The 26,735-nt window shown below is 36.2% G+C and overlaps 1 protein-coding gene across 20 annotated transcripts in view; it reads left to right on the top strand.

Moving 5' to 3' along the window:
* Positions 1-26,735, top strand: part of LOC125666133 (partitioning defective 3 homolog) — a 96,281-nt gene that overhangs the window by 8,007 nt on the left and 61,539 nt on the right. For 16 of the 20 annotated variants that reach the window (XM_056151441.1, XM_056151438.1, XM_056151439.1 and 13 more), the window contains exons 3-7: positions 15,521-15,625; positions 16,095-16,296; positions 17,193-17,281; positions 24,791-24,985; positions 25,749-25,828. In XM_056151441.1, the coding sequence (XP_056007416.1) occupies positions 15,521-15,625; positions 16,095-16,296; positions 17,193-17,281; positions 24,791-24,985; positions 25,749-25,828 (671 nt within the window). Of the gene's footprint in view, positions 1-15,520; positions 15,626-16,094; positions 16,297-17,192; positions 17,282-21,843; positions 23,438-24,790; positions 24,986-25,748; positions 25,829-26,735 lie in introns of those variants that run through there. The other 4 variants (XM_056151452.1, XM_056151453.1, XM_056151451.1 and 1 more) reach the window with 2 other exon arrangements.

Genomic DNA, 26,735 nt, shown 5'->3' with positions numbered 1-26,735 from the left:
TTTGTGATATCTCTTTTCAATGTTGTGGTCTATGCCAATTCGATGAGATTTATGTCATCTTGTTTTGGCATAGACCCGTGGTCAATACCAAGTTTTAAACCAATTTCAAACACTGATGTAGAGACAGATTATTTCCCCTTGATTTATGCTCCTATAAGCAAGTTAAACCCATAATCATTGAATGGAGAAAAAAATAGAAAGAATCTCGTAAAAATTCCTCAGAATTATGTAAGCCTTAGATAGAGAGGGCCTGGGGGTAGGCTAACTAGGTAGAGGGGGCCTGGGGGTAGGCTACCTAGGTAGAGGGGGCCTGGGGGTAGGATACCCACAGAGACTCTGTCGCTGTGAACACTGCTAGTTATGGACTAACAGTCCATTGGCTTACGTTAACCTAAGTTTAAAGTCTTAGTAATGATATAGAACTATATTATATATCATTACTGTAATGATATATAATATAATTCAAATGTTCATGAATTCAATGAATTTAATTATAGAATTAGACCAGTCCTCAATTTGCTACATGTAGTAATTGCCATGCCATCAAACTAGAAGATGGAATTTTAACATTTTGAATTATCAAACAATTGGTATATATATAGATTTATACATGTATATTTGTATATATATATATATATATATATATATATATATATATATATAAAGTCAAAAAATAAAATCCAATTACTCAAACTTTTATCTATAGTTAATTGGATTTTATTTTTTGACTTTATTCTACCCCGATTCCAAGAAAAAAGAATTTATTGAATATATATATATATATAAATCTTTTTTCATATTGCTGATATTTTTACTTTTATTAGAAAAAGGAAGTGAAGTTGATACTGAAATATATAGATTGGGAATTCTCTATGTGAATGTGTGTAATAGAACAGTTTAAAGGATGTTGATGTGGAAGTGTATGTGAATGTGTGTAATAGAAGAGTTTAATGGATGTTGATGTGGAAGTCTAGATGTGAATGTGTGTAATAGAAGAGTTTAAAGGATGTTGATGTGGAAGTCTAGATGTGAATGTGTGTAATAGAAGAGTTTAATGGATGTTGATGTGGAAGTCTAGATGTGAATGTGTGTAATAGAAGAGTTTAAAGGATGTTGATGTGGAAGTCTAGATGTGAATGTGTGTAATAGAAGAGTTTAATGGATGTTGATGTGGAAGTCTAGATGTGAATGTGTGTAATAGAAGAGTTTAAAGGATGTTGATGTGGAAGTCTAGATGTGAATGTGTGTAATAGAAGAGTTTAATGGATGTTGATGTGGAAGTCTAGATGTGAATGTGTGTAATAGAAGAGTTTAAAGGATGTTGATGTGGAAGTGTGTGTGAATGTGTGTAATAGAAGAGTTTAATGGATGTTGATGTGGAAGTCTAGATGTGAATGTGTGTAATAGAAGAGTTTAAAGGATGTTGATGTGGGAGTGTATGTGAATGTGTGTAATAGAAGAGTTTAAAGGATGTTGATGTGGAAGTCTAGATGTGAATGTGTGTAATAGAAGAGTTTAAAAGATGTTGATGTGAGAGTCTAGATGTGAATGTGTGTAATAGAAGAGTTTAAAGGATGTTGATGTGGAAGTCTATGTACTGTGAGGATTTCTTCAGTAGTGACCGGGATAAAACACAAATATCGTGTTATTGTATTGTTTGTTACTATGCTGATTGATATTGCACGATTTGTGGGTATAGATTCTAGAGGGTGGGGGGTTAGAATTAATGTTTACCACTAAATGGATATCTTAATAGTACATAATTATATATCCCATTTTAGATAATTGCTGTGTTACATATAGATGTAAAGATGAAGATAACGAACAGTGGTCAATCTCATAACTCCTATAAAGGTGAAGATAATGAACAGTGATCAATCTCATAACTCCTATAAAGGTGAAAATAACGAACAATAAATCTCATAACTCCTATAAAGGTGAAGATAACGAACAATAAATCTCATAACTCCTATAAAGGCGAAGATAACGAACATTGATCAATCTCATAACTCCTATAAAGAATTACAAAATTAAGAGTAGGGCAAACACGAACACTAGAGGTAGGAGCAGATGCCGGGGGGGTGGGGGGGGGGGGGAGATAAGCAAGGAGAAATCTTATGACATTGTCTGTCAGGAAACATAAATATTTTATTTTAGTCTCTTTCTTGACATCTAGGAACAGAGAATGAAACGTCAATGTTTACTCCCGGGTCTTCGACTGAACACACATTGAGGCAGTGTCAATCCTTTGGGGCTCATATGCATGTTAACCATCAATAAGACTCCAAATTTGGCATGTGAAGGCACGATTTCCTTGTTTAGGAATCAGCCTCTTGTTTAGTGATTGGTGTGTATATGTTGCGTGTACAATAAAACTCCCTGTGCCATTGAAAAATGCTGGGTAAATTGTACGCATAAATCATATATTTATACATTTATGCTGCAAAGTTTTGAAATTTTTCTCTGTTAAATAACATGATCACATGTATACGGTTTGTTTAATTGGTAAATACCCTGTGGACTTCTTATACTCTGAACTTTTGTTTCCTCACACAAGTAACATTTAAATATCCTGACCCCGAGTTTCCTCACCCACTGTCTTTTATCATTCAGATGATTAATGCAAGTTCATTTGTTCAGCGTGAATCTGACACAGGTCTTTCCTTTGTGTAGTGAAGAGAAATTCCCCAGAATCTCTAATGAAAGAGAGTTGAATTTTAAGGTGCATTGGTGTTTCAAATTAGAGCCTGCAACCATGAAATTAAGGACAGCTTGTGAAATGAGTTTCAGCCATGTGTTTTATGCCGAGAACACAGAGATGCAATTGAAAAGAAAGGGAATTCTTTAATCTGCAAAACAAACAGCCCTGAGATGCTAAGTGTAAACTTATTATCGTTCTGATGAGCTTATGTTTCTAATTCTGTAAAAAACCCGTGTAAATCTGAAGTTTGTGTGTTAAGCCTGGATCTGTGAATTTGAGGGGTTTTTTGGGGGGTGGTTGGGGGGGGAGGGGGTGAGAGCTGAAATGTTGATCAAATAAACCAATTAATTAGTTCCAACGCCAAATTTACTGTCCTTTAAAACAGAAAACTCACTTGCACATCATTTCAACAAGATCAAAATAATTATTATAATAAAGGGTTTTAAAGGCAGACAACTCCTGTCATCACAGGGTACATATATATCATGATTAATGCAATTTTTTCAGGGAACTGAAACAAAACAAAAAAGTTGGTGACTGCCATGATTTAGTGGGAATACAGTTAATGGGGTAGGGGGTTGTATTGTGTTGTGGAGTTGTTGAAGTCAGGCTGAGGATGGGAAATTGCCTGATGAACTACACAGTTTGGCTGCATACATTAGTGAATAGGAGAACTCTTTTCATTGTGTTTTATGGGACTGATTCATGAGATTCAGGTGAAGGTGATTGGGTAATCAGTAATGAGGGTAAAATTAACAATGGGACACCTGGGAGAGCTGAGTCACGCAGCAAGCACCATAGTAATCTGTAGGGGAGTAGTGGAATGTGAGCGTAATTAAATGGACTTCTGGTTTAATTATATTAACAGAGAGAGAGAGAGAGAGGAGAATGAGAGAGAGAGAGAAAGAAAGAGAGAGCAAGTCAGAGAGAGAGAGAGAGAGAGGAAAGAGAAGAGAGAGAGTTTCAGAGAGAGAGATTAATTTTAAGAGGTAAATTTAAAATTTTGCAATTTTACTACTGCATCATTAACTTGGTTGTCAATGAATTGATTCATTTGAAGTAAATTTTGTGAAGGATATACATTTAATTGAATGCATAATTGAATTAGTAGTGATTAAATAACGATTTTCACAAAATGAATGAACTCCCTGAACACTTTCCCAGATTTTGTGAAACCAACCATCCTTTATAATAGACTTGATAGACTTTCTTGTATGAAGTTAAAGTCAAATATGTTGAATTTTAAATCATTCATTTTTACCTTATTAAAAATACTCTTTTTTGTTGTTGTTTGACCTGCATTTTAGCCTGATAAAGGTACACTGGTAGCTGGAAGCCATTGATATGTGTGTAAAATCGAAAGTACGGCTGTCTGTGTGTTGACTTAAGTAGAGGGGACTTTAGAAGTAGTCATGTTTACAATGGGAACAAAATCTGGGGGGTACTGAAACCAGTATAGAGCGGGGCAGTGTTAGAGAGATAGTGACCAGATGGCGTGGCCATTGATCAAGAAATAAACAGTCTATATAAATGCACAACTAACATGTATCCTGGGAATGAATTCATTCTGAGTGAATTTGTGAATTGATCAGCTAGACCACTGACCATGAAGATCTCTATATTTGTTGCACTGTCCAACATATTTAGTGTGATGATAGTAAAATAAAATCTTCCCTGTAATAAGGGAAGGGGCTGTCGTTAAACGGAAGATTTGTCCATTCTAATAAATTCACACAGCTCTATACTCCGCATTCTGAGTAGGACCAATTTAATGTCTTTAAACTGACCATTGTCCATTCAGGTCTAGGAGTGACATGTACTGCTCCACACTAACGATACTCTGAGTAGAACCACAATTTACGGTAATGTCTTTAAACTGACCGGTGTCTGTTCTAGTCTAGGAGTGAGGACAAAAATATTCTGACCTTTGCTCTCTTACTCTTGTCCTTCCTGCTTCACAGATATTAAGTTATAGATAGTTCTTAGGGGTACTAAAATCAGCTCCTCCCCCTCCCATGTTTATAGCCTCCAGTCCATGCAAGACTCATGCTTTGATATTGAATTTCCAGAGTATCGATTCATTTACATGCAGTTGTCAGTTTTTAATTGTCAACATCCTGCTGTCCTGAGCCCAGCAATGTCATTCATCTGTTGAAATTAATCACCATTGACCAGGCTCTGTATTAAACTGGATACACTAAATTTCATTTCAAAAATTGCAAATCACACAGCCACCCCCCCCCCCCCCCCCTCTCTCCCTCCCTCCCTAAATGCCTCTATGAAATTTAAGTATATAGTAATGTACACACCTGTTTTAGAAGGGAGAGAAACCCAGCACAGACAACACATGCAGGAGTGTCCTCCCTTTGTGAGAAGGATTAATGTGAGAATCAGTGGGGTTTTAAATACAAGCTAATGAGATTATAGAGGATTATCCCAAGAGATTAGTGTATAGGATTATAGTGCCCATGTTTTATCATAGATGATTGTTGTTGTAATTTATTGACCAATGGAGTCCTGAGGCTTATAAGGTACACAAAGTACAAATAAACATATAATTATCAGAAAAAAAAGTGACAACATAAAGTTTGAGTTGTCAAAATCTGTAGTAATTGGATCAACTGATGTGTGGAATGGTGGGTGTAGGGGAATTTACTATTCACAGATCAGGACTTATGTGCTGTTCCTGTGTTTACCATATTAACTGGAGGAATAACATTCTCATATCAATGGCTGCCTTCAGAGGCAGTACACAGAGAATACCTAGTATTATCCCTGACATTTATAAGATCATGCTGATTGGGTTATCTCACTCAGTGATGATCTGTAGGTCGTGAGTTTGAGTCGAGCAGCAGGTCGTGAGTTTGAGTCGAGCAGTAGATCATGAGTTTGAGTCGAGCAGTAGATCATGAGTTTTAGTTGAGCAGCAGGTCGTGAGTTTTAGTCTTAGCAGTAGATGAGCTTTAGTCAAGCAGCAGGTCATGATTTTGAGTCTTAATTAGCAGTATGTGTAAGACTGGGGACTCTAATAGTGAGGTGAGGTGTTGATCTTCACTAATGTGTCGGGACTCTAATAGTGAGGTGAGGGGTTGATCTAATCACTCTAATAGTGAGGTGAGGGGTTGATCTTCACTAATGTGTAAGACTCGGGGCTCTAATAGTGAGGTGAGGGGATGATCTTCACTAATGTGTAAGACTCGGGGCTCTAATAGTGAGGTGAGGGGATGATCTTGGAGCCCGATTTATAGGGCAGCAGCATATACTGTGTATTAATGGAGATAAGGAACTTGTTTGAATTTGTTAAGCGTGCATTGTTCAGTAGGATATGCCTTCATGGTTCAGTTGTTTATGTGTATCAGATGACCTGTTTTGTTTATGTGTATCAGATGACCTATTTTGTTTATGTGTATCAGATGACCTATTTTGTTTATGGTGTTGCAACAGCTTGTTAGTATGTATACAGATAAAATGTTGTTCCTGAAATATCTGTTTGGAATACTAAATTAAAGGGATATAACTCAAAATTAAGAATTAGACTAGCTAGTACATGTATGTTTAAAGTAACCTGACTGAGTGCATGGGGTTTAATTACAACCTGTGACATCCTGATTCAGTGACAAGATCATTTACTATTGACGAGAACTACCCGTCATATTCCGTCAGGCATTAACATTTGAACACAACTTCTTGATTTCAAGTTATAGTTTTATATTGACAGAATAAAGACAAACATAACCTTGTATGGGTAAACATTCTCGTGATCTATATAGACAGAATATACACAATCTTGTATGTTGGTATACATTCTCGTGATCTATATATACAGTATGTGAATTGGTATATACATTCTCGTGATCTATATATACAGTATGTGAATTGGTATATACATTCTCGTGATCTATATAGACAGAATAAAGACAAACACAACCTTGTATGTTGGTATACATTCGCGTGATCCAGATAATGCAGTCACACAGTGAATTCAGTCTGTACAGATAAAGACAGTCACTGAATGATATTTTTAAATTTGTTAAAAAATGCCCCCCCCCCCCCCCCACCCCCACCCCCCCCTAAAAAAAAAACCCAGCTGAATCTTACCTTTCTGAGGGAACAGACCATGTTTATAATCAGACAGCAGTATAAGCTGGATATTCAGCTGGAGACCTTGGGAAGGTCAGAATGACTGGTGCTGTACATGACAGGTTTTTTTGTCCTACATATACTGTTGGGGCTGCGTCTCACATTTCAGCTTGTATTTAGTGCAGTGCCCAATGAGGCTATCATTTTCTGCTGTTCTGGCGGTGTAATATACATTTTTCATATCTCGGTGTAATATACATTTTTCATATCTCGGTGCGTGTGTGGTTATTTGAATTGCGTTTGGTGACACCTGCTGTAGTTTGTGAGGACTTGCTCAGTTTGTGTAGTATAAACATGAATGGGATTAGGATGTCTCACGGATGCATTTACCCGTAACCATGGCAGCTGAGGTTTGTGACAATGTGAGATGATATTTTGTTACATGTGTATTGTCGATATAGTGCCCTGATGAGACATGTGTGAAACATTTATACCTATATATATATATATATGTCAACTGTCCTCTGAAACCCTCCACTCCCAGGGTCTGTACTAGCTGAACACAATGTGATTAGTACTACTCTGAAACCCTCCACTCCCAGGGCCTGTACTAGCTGTACACAATGTGATTAGTACTACTCTGAAACCCTCCACAGTCCCAGGGTCTGTACTAGCTGTACACAATGTGATTAGTACTACTCTGAAACCCTCCACTCCCAGGGTCTGTACTAGCTGCACACACAATGTGATTAGTACTACTCTGAAACCCTCCACTCCCAGGGTCTGTACTAGCTGCACACAATGTGATTAGTACTACTCTGAAACCCTCCACTCCCAGGGTCTGTACTAGCTGTACACAATGTGATTAGCACTACTCTGAAACCCTCCACAGTCCCAGGGTCTGTACTAGCTGTACACAATGTGATTAGTACTACTCTGAAACCCTCCACTCCCAGGGTCTGTATTAGCTGCACACAATGTGATTAGTACTACTCTGAAACCCTCCACAGTCCCAGGGTCTGTACTAGCTGCACACAATGTGATTAGTACTACTCTGAAACCCTCCACAGTCCCAGGGTCTGTACTAGCTGCACACAATGTGATTAGTACTACTCTGAAACCCTCCACTCCCAGGGTCTGTACTAGCTGCACACAATGTGATTAGTACTACTCTGAAACCCTCCACTCTCCCAGGGTCTGTACTAGCTGTACACAATGTGATTAGTACTACTCTGAAACCCTCCACTCCCAGGGTCTGTACTAGCTGTACACAATGTGATTAGTACTACTCTGAAACCCTCCACTCCCAGGGTCTGTACTAGCTGCACACAATGTGATTAGTACTACTCTGAAACCCTCCACTCCCAGGGTCTGTACTAGCTGCACACAATGTGATTAGTACTACTCTGAAACCCTCCACTCCCAGGGTCTGTACTAGCTGTACACAATGTGATTAGTACTACTCTGAAACCCTCCACACTCCCAGGGTCTGTACTAGCTGCACACAATGTGATTAGTACTACTCTGAAACCCTCCACACTCCCAGGGTCTGTACTAGCTGTACACAATGTGATTAGTACTACTCTGAAACCCTCCACTCCCAGGGTCTGTACTAGCTGCACACAATGTGATTAGTACTACTCTGAAACTCTCCACAGTCCCAGGGTCTGTACTAGCTGCACACAATGTGATTAGTACTACTCTGAAACCCTCCACTCCCAGGGTCTGTACTAGCTGCACACAATGTGATTAGTACTACTCTGAAACCCTCCACTCCCAGGGTCTGTACTAGCTGCACACAATGTGATTAGTACTACTCTGAAACCCTCCACTCCCAGGGTCTGTACTAGCTGTACACAATGTGATTAGTACTACTCTGAAACCCTCCACTCCCAGGGTCTGTACTAGCTGTACACAATGTGATTAGTACTACTCTGAAACCCTCCACTCCCAGGGTCTGTACTAGCTGCACACAATGTGATTAGTACTACTCTGAAACCCTCCACTCCCAGGGTCTGTACTAGCTGCACACAATGTGATTAGTACTACTCTGAAACCCTCCACTCCCAGGGTCTGTACTAGCTGCACACAATGTGATTAGTACTACTCTGAAACCCTCCACTCCCAGGGTCTGTACTAGCTGTACACAATGTGATTAGTACTACTCTGAAACCCTCCACTCCCAGGGTCTGTACTAGCTGTACACAATGTGATTAGTACTACTCTGAAACCCTCCACTCCCAGGGTCTGTACTAGCTGCACACAATGTGATTAGTACTACTCTGAAACCCTCCACTCCCAGGGTCTGTACTAGCTGCACACAATGTGATTAGTACTACTCTGAAACCCTCCACTCCCAGGGTCTGTACTAGCTGCACACAATGTGATTAGTACTACTCTGAAACCCTCCACTCCCAGGGTCTGTACTAGCTGTACACAATGTGATTAGTACTACTCTGAAACCCTCCACAGTCCCAGGGTCTGTACTAGCTGTACACAATGTGATTAGTACTACTCTGAAACCCTCCACTCCCAGGGTCTGTACTAGCTGCACACAATGTGATTAGTACTACTCTGAAACCCTCCACTCCCAGGGCCTGTACTAGCTGCACACAATGTGATTAGCATAACACAATAATGTGATGATCAGCATTTGTCAATTGAATAAATCTCTGTTTATTATGCAACAATTATTTTAATAGGACTACTTTGGCCTGTTAAATTGTGAAAATCTTTTTTTTATGGAATATGATATAATGGTACAATATTGAAGACAATGATGTGGTCAGTTGAGTACAGTGATTGATGGCTGTACCTGTGTATTATTGATGTAAACATACAGGTATCAATACAGGTGAAGCTTGCAGGTGTTTGTTTATGTTTACAGATATATATATATATGCACTAACAGTCAGACAATGTGATCTGTTAGGTACAGAGACACACATACCTGTATGATATCAAATGCAACATGAGAAATTTCAGTAAGTTGACCTTTAGTGTGATTTGGGAGGTGTATCTGAAGGAATGGTTACCTGTAGATAATAGGTGTACAAAATAAATCAGACTGACTGAGATTTGAATTTGACATTTCAATCACCCAGGAAAAGATGTTGTTATCAGAGGACATTCCATGAATATCCCAGCCTTATTATTGTTAATGTTCAAGGAGCACTGCATTGTCGTAAAGGCAGCTGACTCTTTAATTTGAAAACTCAATGCATAAACGCAAGTCAGATATATATTGGTTGTCCTTTTAAATTTTGTTATCTTCATAGTTCATTTTGTTATCTTCATAATAGTTCACTCAGATGTAAAGCTGCACTAAGACCTGGAGTTTGAAAGTATATAAGGCTGTGCTAGATCTGTAGTATATAAGGCTGTGCTAGATCTGTAGTGTATAAGACTGTATTAGATTTGTAGTGTATAAGACTGTATTAGATCTGTAGTGTATAAGACTGTATTAGATCTGTAGTGTATAAGACTGTATTAGATCTGTAGTGTATAAGACTGTATTAGATCTGTAGTGTATAAGACTGTATTAGATCTGTAGTGTATAAGACTGTATTAGATCTGTATTGTATAAGACTGTATTAGATCTGTAGTGTATAAGACTGTATTAGATCTGTAGTGTATAAGACTGTATTAGATCTGTAGTGTATAAGACTGTACTAGATCTGTAGTGTATAAGACTGTACTAGATCTGTAGTGTATAAGACTGTATTAGATCTGTAGTGTATAAGACTGTATTAGATCTGTAGTGTATAAGACTGTATTAGATCTGTAGTGTATAAGACTGTATTAGATCTGTATTGTATAAGTCTGTATTAGATCTGTATTGTATAAGTCTGTATTAGATCTGTAGTGTATAAGACTGTGTTAGATCTGTAGTGTATAAGACTGTATTAGATCTGTAGTGTATTAGACTGTATTAGATCTGTAGTGTATAAGTCTATATTAGATCTGTAGTGTATAAGACTGTATTAGATCTGTAGTGTATAAGTCTATATTAGATCTGTAGTGTATAAGACTGTATTAGATCTGTAGTGTATACGACTGTATTAGATCTGTAGTGTATAAGACTGTACTAGATCTGTAGTGTATAAGACTGTATTAGATCTGTAGTGTATAAGACTGTATTAGATCTGTAGTGTATAAGACTGTATTAGATCTGTAGTGTATAAGACTGTATTAGATCTGTAGTGTATAAGACTGTATTAGATCTGTAGTGTATAAGACTGTATTAGATCTGTATTGTATAAGACTGTATTAGATCTGTAGTGTATAAGACTGTATTAGATCTGTAGTGTATAAGACTGTATTAGATCTGTAGTGTATAAGACTGTACTAGATCTGTAGTGTATAAGACTGTATTAGATCTGTAGTGTATAAGACTGTATTAGATCTGTAGTGTATAAGACTGTATTAGATCTGTAGTGTATAAGACTGTATTAGATCTGTAGTGTATAAGACTGTATTAGATCTGTATTGTATAAGTCTGTATTAGATCTGTATTGTATAAGTCTGTATTAGATCTGTAGTGTATAAGACTGTGTTAGATCTGTAGTGTATAAGACTGTATTAGATCTGTAGTGTATTAGACTGTATTAGATCTGTAGTGTATAAGTCTATATTAGATCTGTAGTGTATAAGACTGTATTAGATCTGTAGTGTATAAGTCTATATTAGATCTGTAGTGTATAAGACTGTATTAGATCTGTAGTGTATACGACTGTACTAGATCTGTAGTGTATAAGACTGTACTAGATCTGTAGTGTATAAGACTGTATTAGATCTGTAGTGTATAAGACTGTATTAGATCTGTAGTGTATAAGACTGTATTAGATCTGTAGTATATAAGTCTGTATTAGATCTGTAGTGTATAAGACTGTACTAGATCTGTAGTGTATAAGACTATTAGATCTGTAGTGTATAAGACTGTATTAGATCTGTAGTGTATAAGACTGTATTAGATCTGTAGTGTATAAGACTGTATTAGATCTGTAGTGTATAAGACTGTATTAGATCTGTAGTGTATAAGACTGTATTAGATCTGTAGTGTATAAGACTGTATTAGATCTGTAGTGTATAAGTCTGTATTAGATCTGTAGTGTATAAGACTGTATTAGACTGTGTTAGATCTGTAGTGTATAAGACTGTATTAGATCTGTAGTGTATAAGACTGTACTAGATCTGTAGTGTATAAGACTGTATTAGATCTGTAGTGTATAAGACTGTATTAGATCTGTAGTGTATAAGACTGTATTAGATCTGTAGTGTATAAGACTGTATTAGATCTGTAGTATATAAGACTGTATTAGATCTGTAGTGTATAAGACTGTATTAGATCTGTAGTGTATAAGGCTGTATTAGATCTGTAGTGTATAAGACTATATTAGATCTGTAGTGTATAAGACTGTATTAGATCTGTAGTGTATAAGACTGTATTAGATCTGTAGTGTATAAGACTGTATTAGATCTGTAGTGTATAAGACTGTATTAGATCTGTAGTGTGTAAGACTGTATTAGATCTGTAGTGTGTAAGACTGTATTAGATCTGTAGTGTATAAGACTGTATTAGATCTGTAGTGTATAAGACTGTATTAGATCTGTAGTGTATAAGACTGTATTAGATCTGTAGTGTATAAGACTGTATTAGATCTGTAGTGTATAAGACTGTATTAGATCTGTAGTGTATAAGACTGTATTAGATCTGTAGTGTATAAGACTGTATTAGATCTGTAGTGTATAAGGCTGTATTAGATCTGTAGTGTATAAGGCTGTATTAGATCTGTAGTGTATAAGACTGTATTAGATCTGTAGTGTATAAGGCTGTGCTAGATCTGTAGTGTATAAGACTGTATTAGATCTGTACTGTATAAGACTGTATTAGATCTGTAGTGTATAAGACTGTATTAGATCTGTAGTGTATAAGACTGTATTAGATCTGTAGTGTATAAGACTGTATTAGATCTGTAGTGTATAAGTCTATATTAGATCTGTAGTGTATAAGACTGTATTAGATCTGTAGTGTATAAGACTGTACTAGATCTGTAGTGTATAAGACTGTACTAGATCTGTAGTGTATAAGACTGTACTAGATCTGTAGTGTATAAGACTGTACTAGATCTGTAGTGTATAAGACTGTACTAGATCTGTAGTGTATAAGACTGTATTAGATCTGTAGTGTATAAGACTGTATTAGATCTGTAGTGTGTAAGACTGTATTAGATCTGTAGTGTATAAGACTGTATTAGATCTGTAGTGTATAAGACTGTATTAGATCTGTACTGTATAAGACTGTATTAGATCTGTAGTGTATAAGACTGTATTAGATCTGTAGTGTATAAGACTGTATTAGATCTGTAGTGTATAAGACTGTATTAGATCTGTAGTATATAAGTCTGTATTAGATCTGTAGTGTATAAGACTGTACTAGATCTGTAGTGTATAAGACTATTAGATCTGTAGTGTATAAGACTGTATTAGATCTGTAGTGTATAAGACTGTATTAGATCTGTAGTGTATAAGACTGTATTAGATCTGTAGTGTATAAGACTGTATTAGATCTGTAGTGTATAAGACTGTATTAGATCTGTAGTGTATAAGTCTGTATTAGATCTGTAGTGTATAAGACTGTATTAGACTGTGTTAGATCTGTAGTGTATAAGACTGTGTTAGATCTGTAGTGTATAAGACTGTATTAGATCTGTAGTGTATAAGACTGTACTAGATCTGTAGTGTATAAGACTGTATTAGATCTGTAGTGTATAAGACTGTATTAGATCTGTAGTGTATAAGACTGTATTAGATCTGTAGTGTATAAGACTGTATTAGATCTGTAGTGTATAAGACTGTATTAGATCTGTAGTGTGTAAGACTGTATTAGATCTGTAGTGTATAAGACTGTATTAGATCTGTAGTGTATAAGACTGTATTAGATCTGTAGTGTATAAGACTGTATTAGATCTGTAGTGTATAAGTCTATATTAGATCTGTAGTGTATAAGACTGTATTAGATCTGTAGTGTATAAGACTGTACTAGATCTGTAGTGTATAAGACTGTATTAGATCTGTAGTGTATAAGACTGTATTAGATCTGTAGTGTATAAGACTGTATTAGATCTGTAGTGTATAAGACTGTATTAGATCTGTAGTATGTAAGGCTGTACTAGATCTGGAGTTTGAGTGTGTGAGGCTGTGATCTGCTATGTGAATTTGCAGGCACACAGATATTTCAACTGCTTTTTTTTCTGGGAACTTTATTTTAAATAGTTTAAATAGATATGCAATTTTTCACAAAATAGGGTAACCTTTAAAGTTTTTAAATCTCAAAAGCTGCATGAGTCTGCTTTATTAGGTGTCACAGATGTCCCCCTTGTTGTATGCCAATGATGCAATATGAATATATATATACATGTATATGTATCTCTCTCTCTCTCTCTCTCTCTCTCTGTGTGTGTGTGTGTGTGTGTGTGTGTGTGTGTGTGTTATACATTGAGTTCAAGCTGAAGAAATAAATCTATCAATTTACAGAAAGGTGAAATATAACTAAATATTTACATTCCCATTGTTTTTGTATTTGATTAAACATGATAGCCATTTCCTAACGACGTGTACAGTGTGCGTGCTGGATCATGATAGATATAGCAGGACTATTTTAATGATAGATATAGCAGGACTATTTTAATGATAGATATAACAGGACTATTTTAATGATAGATATAAGCAGGACTATTTTAATGGCTATGAATTACGACAGAAATGAAAGTAAAGTCTATAAATACAAAAAATGAATTTCAATTTTGAAAAATTCGTGAATGTATGAATTGCAGAAGCTTCAGGCCAGAATACTTTTCATGAAGCACAAACAAGGTCCATGAAGTATGCTGGCATAAATTATTGCAGTTTATATGCCTTCGAGTATGATATTTTTCAAAGATTAAAATTTATTTTAAAAAAAGTTCTGGATTTGCAAGGCGTTTTAAGTATCCCAGAAATATAATAAATAATATGAAACTGTTTGAGGGTGAAATTTAAGGCCCTTATCATATGTATGTCTGAGTTTGCATGATAAGTTGGTAAAGTCACAGATTTTTTGATGACACCTTATGATTGAGGTTTGTATTTATGACACCTTAAGATTGAGGTTGGTATTTATGACACCTTAAGATTGAGGTTGGTATTTATCCAACTTAAGATTGAGGTTCGTATTTATGACAGCTAGAGGTTGGATGAATAATCTTTACTAGCTGCCACAAACTTCAACACTTACGTATGCATCGGCGAAAATTTGTGGTACTTCCCCAAAACTGGCGGTGTTTCTGTATCTGCATGTAAATGAGTTGATATAGAAGTGTCTGCATAACATGAATTTATTCCCACAGAAACAAACTACCACATCAAACATCATGAAGACAATTATATGCCTTTATTCTCATTCAATATTTCTAGGACTTATTTTTGTATAGTATTTAAAGTAGTCAACATTCAATATAATTTCTAATATCATGCAGTACTTATTTATTTTTTGTTGTTGAGTATTTTCATACCAAATATTTTGACCTCATGGCCTACTTTTGAAAACTTCAACCTTGAGCCTAATTTTTGATTGGTTAATGATTGGGCTTTCATATTTAGCATGTGTGTTCCTTGTGACAAGATCTTCTTTGTATACCAGAATCACTTTTGTTGATATATATGGGAGCATGGCTGTCACATTTTGGTTTTTATTTGTAGTCGAATGACCACTGGGTTTCTGTTCACAACCTACGCACAATCAACGATGGTGGGATCTTGGACCCAGATGACCAGCTCAACGATGTGGTGGACGACCGAGAACAGGTTTGTCAGTGGTGCCATCTAGAGTTTACTGTTAGAACTACATATGTTTACATATTCAAAATAACAAAATTATTCATTGCTGGATGATATTCACATATTACAGGTTGACTTGTTCTGTTCAGTAATTCAGTTTGAAGCCTTTGTTAGTATCCAGTTAAAAAGGATTTGTTAAAAAAATCTCTTGTCATGGTCCCTGAATTTCACTAATTTGTATTTACAGTTTCATGGTCCCTGAATTAATTTGTATTTACAGTTTCATGGTCCCTGAATTTCACTAATTTGTATTTACAGTTTCATGGTCCCTGAATTTCACTAATTTGTATTTACATGGTCCCTGAATTTCACTAATTTGTATTTACAGTTTCATGGTCCCTGAATTTCACTAATTTGTATTTACAGTTTCATGGTCCCTGAATTTCACTAATTTGTATTTACAGTTTCATGGTCTCTGAATTTCACTAATTTTCAGTTGATAGCAGATTATGAGGAACAAGGGGGTCAAACATATCAGCCACATAATGGGGATGGAGCCAGCCAGAGTTCAGCTGGAACAGCCAGCCCTGATATTTTCCAGGGAGGTGACACTAGTGGTCAGTTAAAGACCATCTCTGTGTTCCAGCCCAGTTCTGAACATGATGTGGTTGTGACATCGAGGGACATAGAATCTCACGGTCAGTATGTTAAATGGTCAGTAACGGTCAGTCTGTTATACAGCCAGTAATGGTCAGTCTGTTAAATGGTCAGTAACAGTCAGTCTGTTCCATGGTCAGTAATGGTCAGTCTGTTCCATGGTCAGTAATGGTCAGTGTGTTCCACGGTCAGTAACGGTCAGTCTGTTAAACGGCCAGTCTGTTAAACTTACTATAGAGAAGAATAATGGTAATAGTAACATGTTGCCCACCCTGACTGTGGTTTGGCATGATGCCAGAAACTGCCAGCTGTTTTTCACATCCTTGACATATATACTCAAAACTCTAAAAATTTTATGACATAGTTCATATTGAATAGGAATAAATCACTGCTGTAAACATTTTATAACATAGTTCATATTGAATAGGAATAAATCACTGCTGTAAACATTTTATAACATAGTTCATATTGAATAGGAATAAATCACTGCTGTAAACATTTTATAACATAGTTCATATTGAATAAATCACTGCTGTAAAATTTTTATAACATAGTTCATATTGAATATGAATAAATCACTGCTGTAAAAATTTTATAACATAGTTCATATTGAATATGAATAAATCACTGCTGTAAACATTTTATAACATAGTTCATATTGAATAAATCACTGCTGTAAAATTTTTATAACATAGTTCATATTGAATATGAATAAATCACTGCTGTAAAAATTTTATAACATAGTTCATATTGAATATGAATAAATCACTGCTGTAAAGATTTTATAATATAGTTCATATTGAATATGAATAAATCACTGCTGTAAAAATTTTGTAAACATGATTGATTTGTCTTGTTTTGAAATACCCTGCTCAATTTTCATTTTGTATTTGTTTATGAGGTGTTTGGAAATGTGACGTATGATTTCTACATTTAGGCTCGAGTTTAACAGTGCGGCATGGCAGTGAACCTACCCTTAACATCTTGGATGATGATAAACCAATCAACAGTAAAAAAGGGAAGGCGGTAAGTTTACACAAAGAACCAGTTTATGAAAATGAAAGTACAATAAAAGATTAGACATTAAAAGATCATGAGTCAGATTGTAATGTTTTCCTTCAGAGTACATGGCATTTTTATTTCAAAATATTTTTAAATGATCTTGGAAAATATTTCGAAATAAAAATGCCACGTAAAAATCATAAAAAAAGAACAAACAAAAAAAAAAACAAGAGAAAAATGAGGGGTGCGTGAAGTGAACTGGAAAAAATGTCTAATGCAGGCATTATAAGTGTTAATGATATGTTCAAATATGATAGCAAAAACATATTTGTTGAAAAGTGATGATATTGTGACATATCGTCACACCACAAATTGTATTCTTAGCTGTGAATCGATCATGATCTGTATCATATCGAGGTCAGCGTATCATTGCATCCCTATTGATTAGTAATAATTGTTGTGTAAATATTTTATCTTAATTAGGAGTCAAATAAAGATTAAGGCATAATATTGATTTTATATATCGCTTTGTGTCTATTTTTGTAACTACAAAATGTATACTTCATGCCTGGTGAAAGTTAAAGGTCAAGGTCAATGCTATTTGACAGATAAAGGTTAAGGTCAAATTTGTCAGATTTGAATGTGGCTATGCTCAGCAACATGTGTGTCACAAACACATATCTTGTTAATTTTTGGTAGAAAACTCGACGTTTGATGTGTAAGCATGTGATGAAGATCAGTGGAAATCTCTCTGCTGCTATAAAGTGAGATAAACTGATGCATTAACGTCATCAAATGACAAACTGATTTCAAGTGAATTTTTATCTCAGATTGATTGTAGAAAATATTTCTAACATCTTGTAGCGGAGGTCAATAGTGAAATTCCTCTGAAACACCTCCCTAATGATAAAGAGAACCAGTTCATTGCTGTGTCACAAATGATAAAGAGAACCAGTTCAGTGTTGTGTCACTAATGATAAAGAGAACCAGTTCATTGTTATGTCAAATGATAAAGAGAACCAGTTCAGTGTTTTGTCACTAATGATAAAGAGAACTAGTTCAGTGGTCACTAATGATAAAGAGAACCAGTTCAGTGTTGTGTCAATTTTTTCAGTTCTCCATGCTGACTCTTTTATCTGTGGTAATGTAGAATTCAAAGATCTCATTAATCTAACAGTATACTTGCTTCTTATTGGACACAAATATTCTTAATCTTATCTATGGTGGACAAATTTTCATGGATTTATGCGCGTTTTCCCGCTGAATTTATTTTTAGCTTGTTGAGATGACTGTCTGGAGAGCTATTGTCATGACCCTGATGTCACGATAGGGTTTTTAATATTTCACATATAGATGCCTCATGGAGAGACCTTTCTTTTAATATTTCACATATAGATGCCTCATGGAGAGACCTTTCTTTTAATATTTCACATATAGATGCCTCATGGAGAGACCTTTCTTTTGGTACCAAGACCTAGCGACTTTAACCTACTTTTCAGAAACTTAAACCTGGGCTGTATCTTTTGAACAAAGGGAGATAGAGCTTTGATATTTCACATATAGATGCCTCATATGACCAGGTCTTTCTTGCAGTTCTTTGACTTTTGTCCTACATGTTTGTTGACCTCTACTTTGAAACTTGACCTACTTTTTAAAAACTTTAACCATGACTATATCTTTTGACTAACCAGGGGGGATAGGGATTTGATATTTCACATAAAGATGCCCTATAAAGAGACCTTTTTTTGGTACCAAGACTTTTGACCCAGTGACCTTGACCTTGGACTCTGACCTGTTGTTCAAAAAACTTAAACCTGGGCTATATCTTTTGAACCAAGGGGGATGGAGATTTGATATTAAATTTTCTCATATACGGTAGATGTTTCATGACCAGACCTTTCATTTGGTACCAGATCTGTTGACTTAGTTACCTTGGACTTTGACCTACGTTTCAAAAAGTTTTGAACTAAAAGGGTTTAATTGAGTCACACTTCCCGGGGAGCTGTGTTGTCTTTTGACAATTCTTGTTTAGAGAATTGTTAAACATTGCAGTAAATAACATTGCTTCGTGTAAGTAACCATGGTTACCATTCACGAACTTGTGTCTCTGGAGGAAATATCCATTGAAGCATGAACTGGTATAATGTAGGACGAGTTACGACACATTATAGCACATGTCACCATGGTAACAATCCATAAACCATGGTAACAATCCGTGAACCATGGTAACAATCCGTGAACCATGGTAACAATCCATAAACCATGGTAACAATCCATAAACCATGGTAACAATCCGTGAACGTGAACCATAGTAGCAATCTGTAAACCATGGTAACAATCTGTAAACCATGGTAACAATCTGTAAACCATGGTAACAATCTGTGAACTTGCATCCTGGAGGAAATAGTCATCCACCATGAAAAATTGACCACCGAGAATATATTTTTCCATTTATATTTTAAATATTATTTAATTCATATCAGTGGAAATTTTAACCAGTCAATAACAGGATGTACTCAATATTTGTGACTGGTTTTATACACCTTTGCATGTGGGTGACAATTTGTTCTATAATGAATATACATGTATATATACATTTATAACTGTATGCTTAACAAAAGGAAATATGTCGATGTATACAGATAGGAAACTATAGTAGTATGTAGTGTAGAGTTTTATTTTGTATCTGGAATATATTATTACTGGGTGTGTGTTTTATATACTGCATCAATGTAAAAAAACACGCCAAAATCATTGTCATATTGTATAGTAAGGAATTCATGTTTGTTTTTTGGGGGGTGGGGGGTTGTTATATCTAGATTCGATGATGTGGGAACTGACCACATCTCCATTGTCCCTGTATCCTATATAATACAAACAACTTTAAGACCATTTAGACGTTATTCCTTTTATTTAGATTTTGTTGAATTGTACATCGGTTTTTACGCCAGTATATTCAGTCTGTATTATATAAGACACAAAATACAAGTTGCTTGACAATCACATTAATACAATTGTTAAATGTAGATCACATAAGTATAATGGTAGATTTTTTTTTTTTTGTCAGCATGAAACCACTGTGATGGTTGAAAGATTTATATATGGGAATATATAATATCATATTTCAGTAAAAATATGTTCTTAACAGCCCCAAGCTGGCTACAACTTGTCAGGTTAAAAAAAAAATCACTTGATCCTTCTCCACAGTGGTGTTTTGTAGAGTTTACATTGTTCCAAACCATGACTGGGTCAAGGCAGGCTCACAATACTAGATCTGGGTCAAGGCAGGGTAACAAATACTAGATCTGGGTCAAGGCAGGGTCACAATATTAGATCTGGGTCAAGGCAGGGTCACAATATTAGATCTGGGTCAAGGCAGGGTCACAATATTAGCTCTGGGTCAGGGCAGGGTCACACTATTATATCTGGGTCAGGGCAGGGTCACAATATTAGATCTGGGTCAGGCAGGGTCACAATATTAGATCTGGGTCAGGGTAAAATACTAGGTCTGGGTCAGCCCAGCAGGGTCACAATACTATAGGTCTGGGTCATTGCATGGCAGGACACAAAAGGGTTTCAAGTATTATTGAAAAAGAAAGAAAATTTAAAATCTTCACGGTTTGGTTGAATAAAAAACATTTAGGGGGCTGTAAGTAGTTTTAGAGTTCCCTTTTGAGCCAAGCACTCAACAAGTAAACAACTGATGATAATTAACCCAGGGGACCCCATTACAAAGCACTCAACAGGTACACAATTAACTGATGATAATTAACCCAGGGAACCAATTACAAAGCACACAACAGGTACACAATTAACTGATGATAATTATCAATTACAAAGCACTCAACAGGTACACAATTAACTGATGATAATTATCCCAGGGAACCCAATTACAAAGCACCCAATAGGTACACAATTAACTGATGATAATTAACCCAGGGGACCCAATTACAAAGCACCCAATAGGTACACAATTAACTGATGATAATTATCAATTACAAAGCACTCAACAGGTACACAATTAACTGATGATAATTAACCCAGGGAACCAATTACAAAGCACCCAATAGGTACACAATTAACTGATGATAATTAACCCAGGGAACCAATTACAAAGCACCCAATAGGTACACAATTAACTGATGATAATTATCAATTACAAAATGCAAACTTCTGAACAGTGGAATATATTTTCACAATAAATGCAATTTAAATTAACTGTAAGTCTGTACACAAAGAGGATGCTCTGTAAGCTGCCCCCCCCCCCCCCCCCCCCCCCCCCCCCCGCCCCCCAAATCCTTTTAAGATTTAGTTTGATTTGTTGGTCCCCCCCCCCCCCTGTAATCCTTTTAAGATTTATTTTGATTTGTTTGTCTCTTTTACCCCCCCCCCCCCTGTAATCCTTTTAAGATTTATTTTGATTTGTTGGTCTCTTCTCCCCCCCCTGTAATCCTTTAAGATTTATTTTGATTTGTTGGTCTCTTCTCTCTCTCTCTCTCCCCCCCCCCCTCCCTGTAATCCTTTTAAGATTTATTTTGATTTGTTGGTCTTTTCTCCCCTTGCTAATTTTCAGTTACAGGTTATATATTAATATAGAAATGCTTGTCATAATTCTTATGAACAGAAAACACTAATTGATATCTGGAGAGAGAGAGACAGAGAGAGAGAGAGAGAGAGAGTTAGTTAATTTTTAACTTCTGTTCCAGATTATTTAGTTTAATTATTTTAACAGATTTTAATTTCTCATCTGGTTAGAGTGTGTGTGATAGTCCCGTGAACCTGCATCTGACTGGGGACTGTTATCAAACAGAAAGTACAAATGTTGAAAAGGGCTTTATTTCCTAATTATGGAGTACGTTTGATAAAAAAAAAAAAATTTAAGCAAATCAGACAGTTTGTGTTGAGGAATTTTGCACATTGGTTAACCTTTGTAGATCTGGATAACAGCTACAGGTAGTTTCGGTCCGTTTGTAAGTGAGGGGATTTAAATGTGTGCTGTTAATAATAAGTAAGAAACTTTCTTTTAAACATAAAAGTAGGCTAATTATATGCACTGGAGCTGTGTTATTTAGTAAGATATGAACGGGGCCTTATTTTAGTCACTTGGTGCGCAGTTTAAATCTCTGATTTTTCTTGTTTTGTTTTTTAATAACGCTGAGGTGCACGGACATTGTACGGCGGGCTTTGTACTTTCAGGATCGGTGCCAAATTTTTATTCTGTTTTCTTTTGACACAGAATGTTGCACTGAGTGAATGGGAGCATTTTAAATGGAGACTTTGATTAGATATATAGAGGGGTGTGTAATAGTGTGCTGAGTTAGGGAAGTCAGATTTCTTGTTCAGGGATTTTAGATATGTACAGCTATAGAGATATATATAAAGTGTTATTTGGACAATACAAAGTGAATGATGGAAACAGACAGAAGCAGACTGTAATTACTGTGTCCATTAGAATTCATCAGGAGTTGGATGTGAGTTTAGTACAGTGAGGGATGTCCGAAGTCTGAATGGTCAGTGATATTTATTGTGGTTTAGATGTGGAATATCAACCTGTACGTGGCTTATTGATATTGTGATATGGAGTATTCAAAAGTGGTCAAGTTCATTCAATCCATGCACATCAGCCCGCAGCTATGTTACAAGGCAATGATTTCATTAGTTCATAGACAAACAGGTTCAGATTTGACATGCATTTCAAACTTTCAGTCCAATGTGCTTAATGACATGTGAAAAACAATTAATATATTATATACAGAAGTTTGTGGAGATGTCAAAGAGTAAATCGAGTGTGTGTGTGTGTGTGTGTGTGTTACAGAGAATGATATAGGGGTAATGAATTAGATGGGATATACAGAATACTGTGATTGCATATATGATTAAAGACTGAACAAGCATCTGTTAAAGAGTTTCTGAAATAAGCACCTGTTAAAGAGTGTCATAAAGACGCACCTGTTAAAGAGTGACGGAAACAAGCACCTGTTAAAGAGTGTCTGAAACAAGCACCTAGCTATTAAAGAGTGACTGAAACAGGCACCTGTTAAAGAGTGTCATAAAGACGCACCTGTTAAAGAGTGACTGAAACAGGCACCTGTTAAAGAGTGTCATAAAGACGCACCTGTTAAAGAGTGTCTGAAACAAGCACCTGTTAAAGAGTGTCTGAAACAACTGGCCCCTGTCATGGTAGGTGCATGCTGGCACGAGAAAGAACCTTCTCAGCTTTCAATTCTTTACATTGTCAAATTAATTTGGTATAATTTTTAAAAGCATCTTTTGGACAAGGCCTGGGGCACATAAGTTGTAAATTTCAGGACGCCTGCACCCCTGGAGCCTTTAAGGAATGGAGTAAAAACTAGGAAAAATTTACCAATTTTGCAAAAATCTTCTCTACAACCACATATGTATCTGTATATAAGAAAAACTAAATGCATCATCGTCATGTTGAGCCACGAGGATAAGGCCTCTACCAATATTTCATGATCCCAGGGGTAGGAATTTTGGTTCCATTCAGGATAGGAACAAAATTATTATAATGATATGTATTGTTCTGATTATTTGAAAGGCTTCTTTAAGTTTGCTGATACTTTACAAAACTAAATGCATAGTTTGGAGAAGCAGAGAGGAATATACAAAAATTTTGAATTTTGCAACCCCAGGGTTCTCAGACTCTAGGGCAGGTCCAAATTAGTCATATTGTGTTAATGTTACATGTACATGTATTAATTAGGTAAAGTCTTTCATCAGTATAGGCACTTTTTAGGGCATTTAAGGTTTAAGAAAACATCTTGTTTTATACATTTGTTGAATATTAGAATTCAGCTTTAAAGATATGCAGAGCAAGAAATTTTTTTCTAGATTTTGTCGCCCTTGGGATTAATGATAGTTTTAACTTATATTCAGGTAACGGTCAAGGCCTCTTGCACGGGAGGAGTGAGCCAGCTAATATTTTTCTGCTCATCCATTGACCTTCAGCCATCTAAATCTGGCTTGACTCTGTGAACTATGCATATTTCCCAATTTTTCTGTTAAACTGATGAAATGATTTCATTCCATGAATGACAAAGGAGGAAATACTGAGCAGATTGTTCAGAAACATGATTATGTTATAGCTTCGTTAACGTTCCTGTCCAGATTTTTCTGATTGGCCACGACTTGTTACAAGTTTTCAAATTAACATGCATTTTCATCATGTATTGATTGCAGATATTTTCAATCTACAGCCCTCATTAGAATCTATGAATAGTTCACGGAATATGATGAGCAGTTATCTACCCTGATATGAATCTTTACATCTTGTTCCGTGCGTTGTTCTGATGTATGACCCTGATATGAAACCTTACATCTTGTTCTGAGTTTTGTTCTGATGTATGACCCTGATATGAATCTTTACATCTTGTTCCGTGCGTTGTTCTGATGTATGACCCTGATATGAATCTTTACATCTTGTTCCGTGCGTTGTTCTGATGTATGATCCTGGTATGAATCTTTACATCTTGTTCCGAGTTTTGTTCTGATGTATGACCCTGATCACTTTAGGCTGAGGAATCTTCTGATTCAGAAGACTTTGAAGTACAGAAAGAAATGGCGCCCTCTGGTGACGGGAGCAGAGCTGCAGTGAGTCGATTTTCCAGAGATACTTGGAGGCAGTCCCTAGGAAACCGCCCAGACATGTACAAATGGCTGGAGGCCCAAGAAAGGCAACAGGAACGACTTCAGAGTCCAATACCCCAGGTATTACAGTGAAAGGTGGATCTAAGGGGGGTGTATAGTACCATAAAGGGGAATGATGGCAATCTATATATGGATGGGGGGGGGGGGGGGGGGGGCAGTGTGCATCGCTCTACACTAGGTATAATAAAGAGGGGTGGATTAAGGGTTATGATATCAGTTTATAGTAATTTAAGTCCTGCTGTCCTTTAATGTAATGGGACATGTCAGTCTAAAAAGAAGTCTTCGTAACATTGATTGAGTTCCGAGAGATTGCAAGAAAACTCTTTAGAACCTTATGGGTTTTTTGAAAAGCGAAATCTCTTCAGGATCGGTAGCCCAGTGGTAGAGCATTTGCTTCGTAAGCAGGAGGTTCTAAATTTGAGTCCCTCTCATACCATGGCTGAATCAAAGCTAAGATGTAAAGATATTGCTCCTTTGCCTAAGGCTGTTCCTTTAGAAGTGAGAATCATGGGTCTTTTGGATATGACCTTAGAAATGGAGGTCTTGTGTCATGGCAGGCATTGATGTGGTGCTCCACCAACAGCTAGTGATGTCTCAATATGAGTGAAAAATTCTTGACCAGATATAAAACAAACAAACAAACTTGAATCATTGGAGTTCCCAGAGAACTGCTCAAAACGTTAGTGGTGTTCCCACAGCTTATCCAGGGACTGTTTTTATGATGAAATGAATTGATTTTAAATTTTCTTAATTATCATGTTATGTGTAAAGGTATGTCATGTTTGTTTTCGGGATACTGATTAAAATCTTGTGTTGTGTACAGATGGAGAGACGGGAACCAGTTGGGGGAGTCAGTACAGAATTGGGGACCGACTCAAAAGTTGAGAATGTGAACACTACCAGGTCTGTATGAGACAACAGCGGTTAATTTTATATGTATAGTGGGGGGTGTTGGAGTGATAGTGTTGTAGATGTGATCACTGCTGTTGCAGATACAATTTTTTTTAGCTTTTGCGGATTTATTGGATTGCAAAAGTATTTTTTATAAAAATGAATTCTTAATTCATGAAGCAACAAATTTCAGTTTACAAGATACTGATCAGACACACAGAAGGAAAAGTACAGCATTTTGAACCAGTTATGCAAATATTGAATTATTCTATGAATTTCTGAAACATTTCTAGCATTTTGGTATCATGGAACACAGAGAAAGATTAAAGTCACAATTATGAGGATATCTGGATGTGCTATTGAGAGGATGATATCTGGATGTGTTATTGAGAAAATATCTAGATGTGTTATTAAGAGGAGGATATCTGGATGTGTTATTGAGAGGAGGATATCTGGATGTGTTATTGAGAGGAGGATATCTGGATGTGTTATTGAGAGGATATCTGAATGTGTTATTGAGGATATCTAGATGTGTTATTGAGAGGATATCTGGATGTGTTATTGAGAGGATGATATTTGGATGTGTTATTGAGAGGAGGATATCTGGATGTGTTATTGAGAGGATATCTGGATGTGTTATTGAGAGGATGATATCTGGATGTGTTATTGAGAGGATGATATTTGGATGTGTTATTGAGAGGAGGTTATACTCCACAATGTGTTATTGAGTAAGCACGTTGTGACAATGCAAAACAGTTGATCGTGTGTTATTGAGTAAGCACGTTGTGACAATGCTAAACAGTTGATCGTGTGTTATTGAGTAAGCACGTTGTGACAATGCTAAACAGTTGATCGTGTGTTATTGAGTAAGCACGTTGTGACAATGCTAAACAGTTGATCGTGTGTTATTGAGTAAGCA

This window comes from Ostrea edulis, chromosome 10, assembly GCF_947568905.1.
Source record: "Ostrea edulis chromosome 10, xbOstEdul1.1, whole genome shotgun sequence".
Taxonomy (NCBI): domain Eukaryota; kingdom Metazoa; phylum Mollusca; class Bivalvia; order Ostreida; family Ostreidae; genus Ostrea; species Ostrea edulis.
The sequence above is the reverse complement of the archived record's forward strand: the minus strand, read 5'-3'. Positions and strand labels throughout refer to the sequence as shown.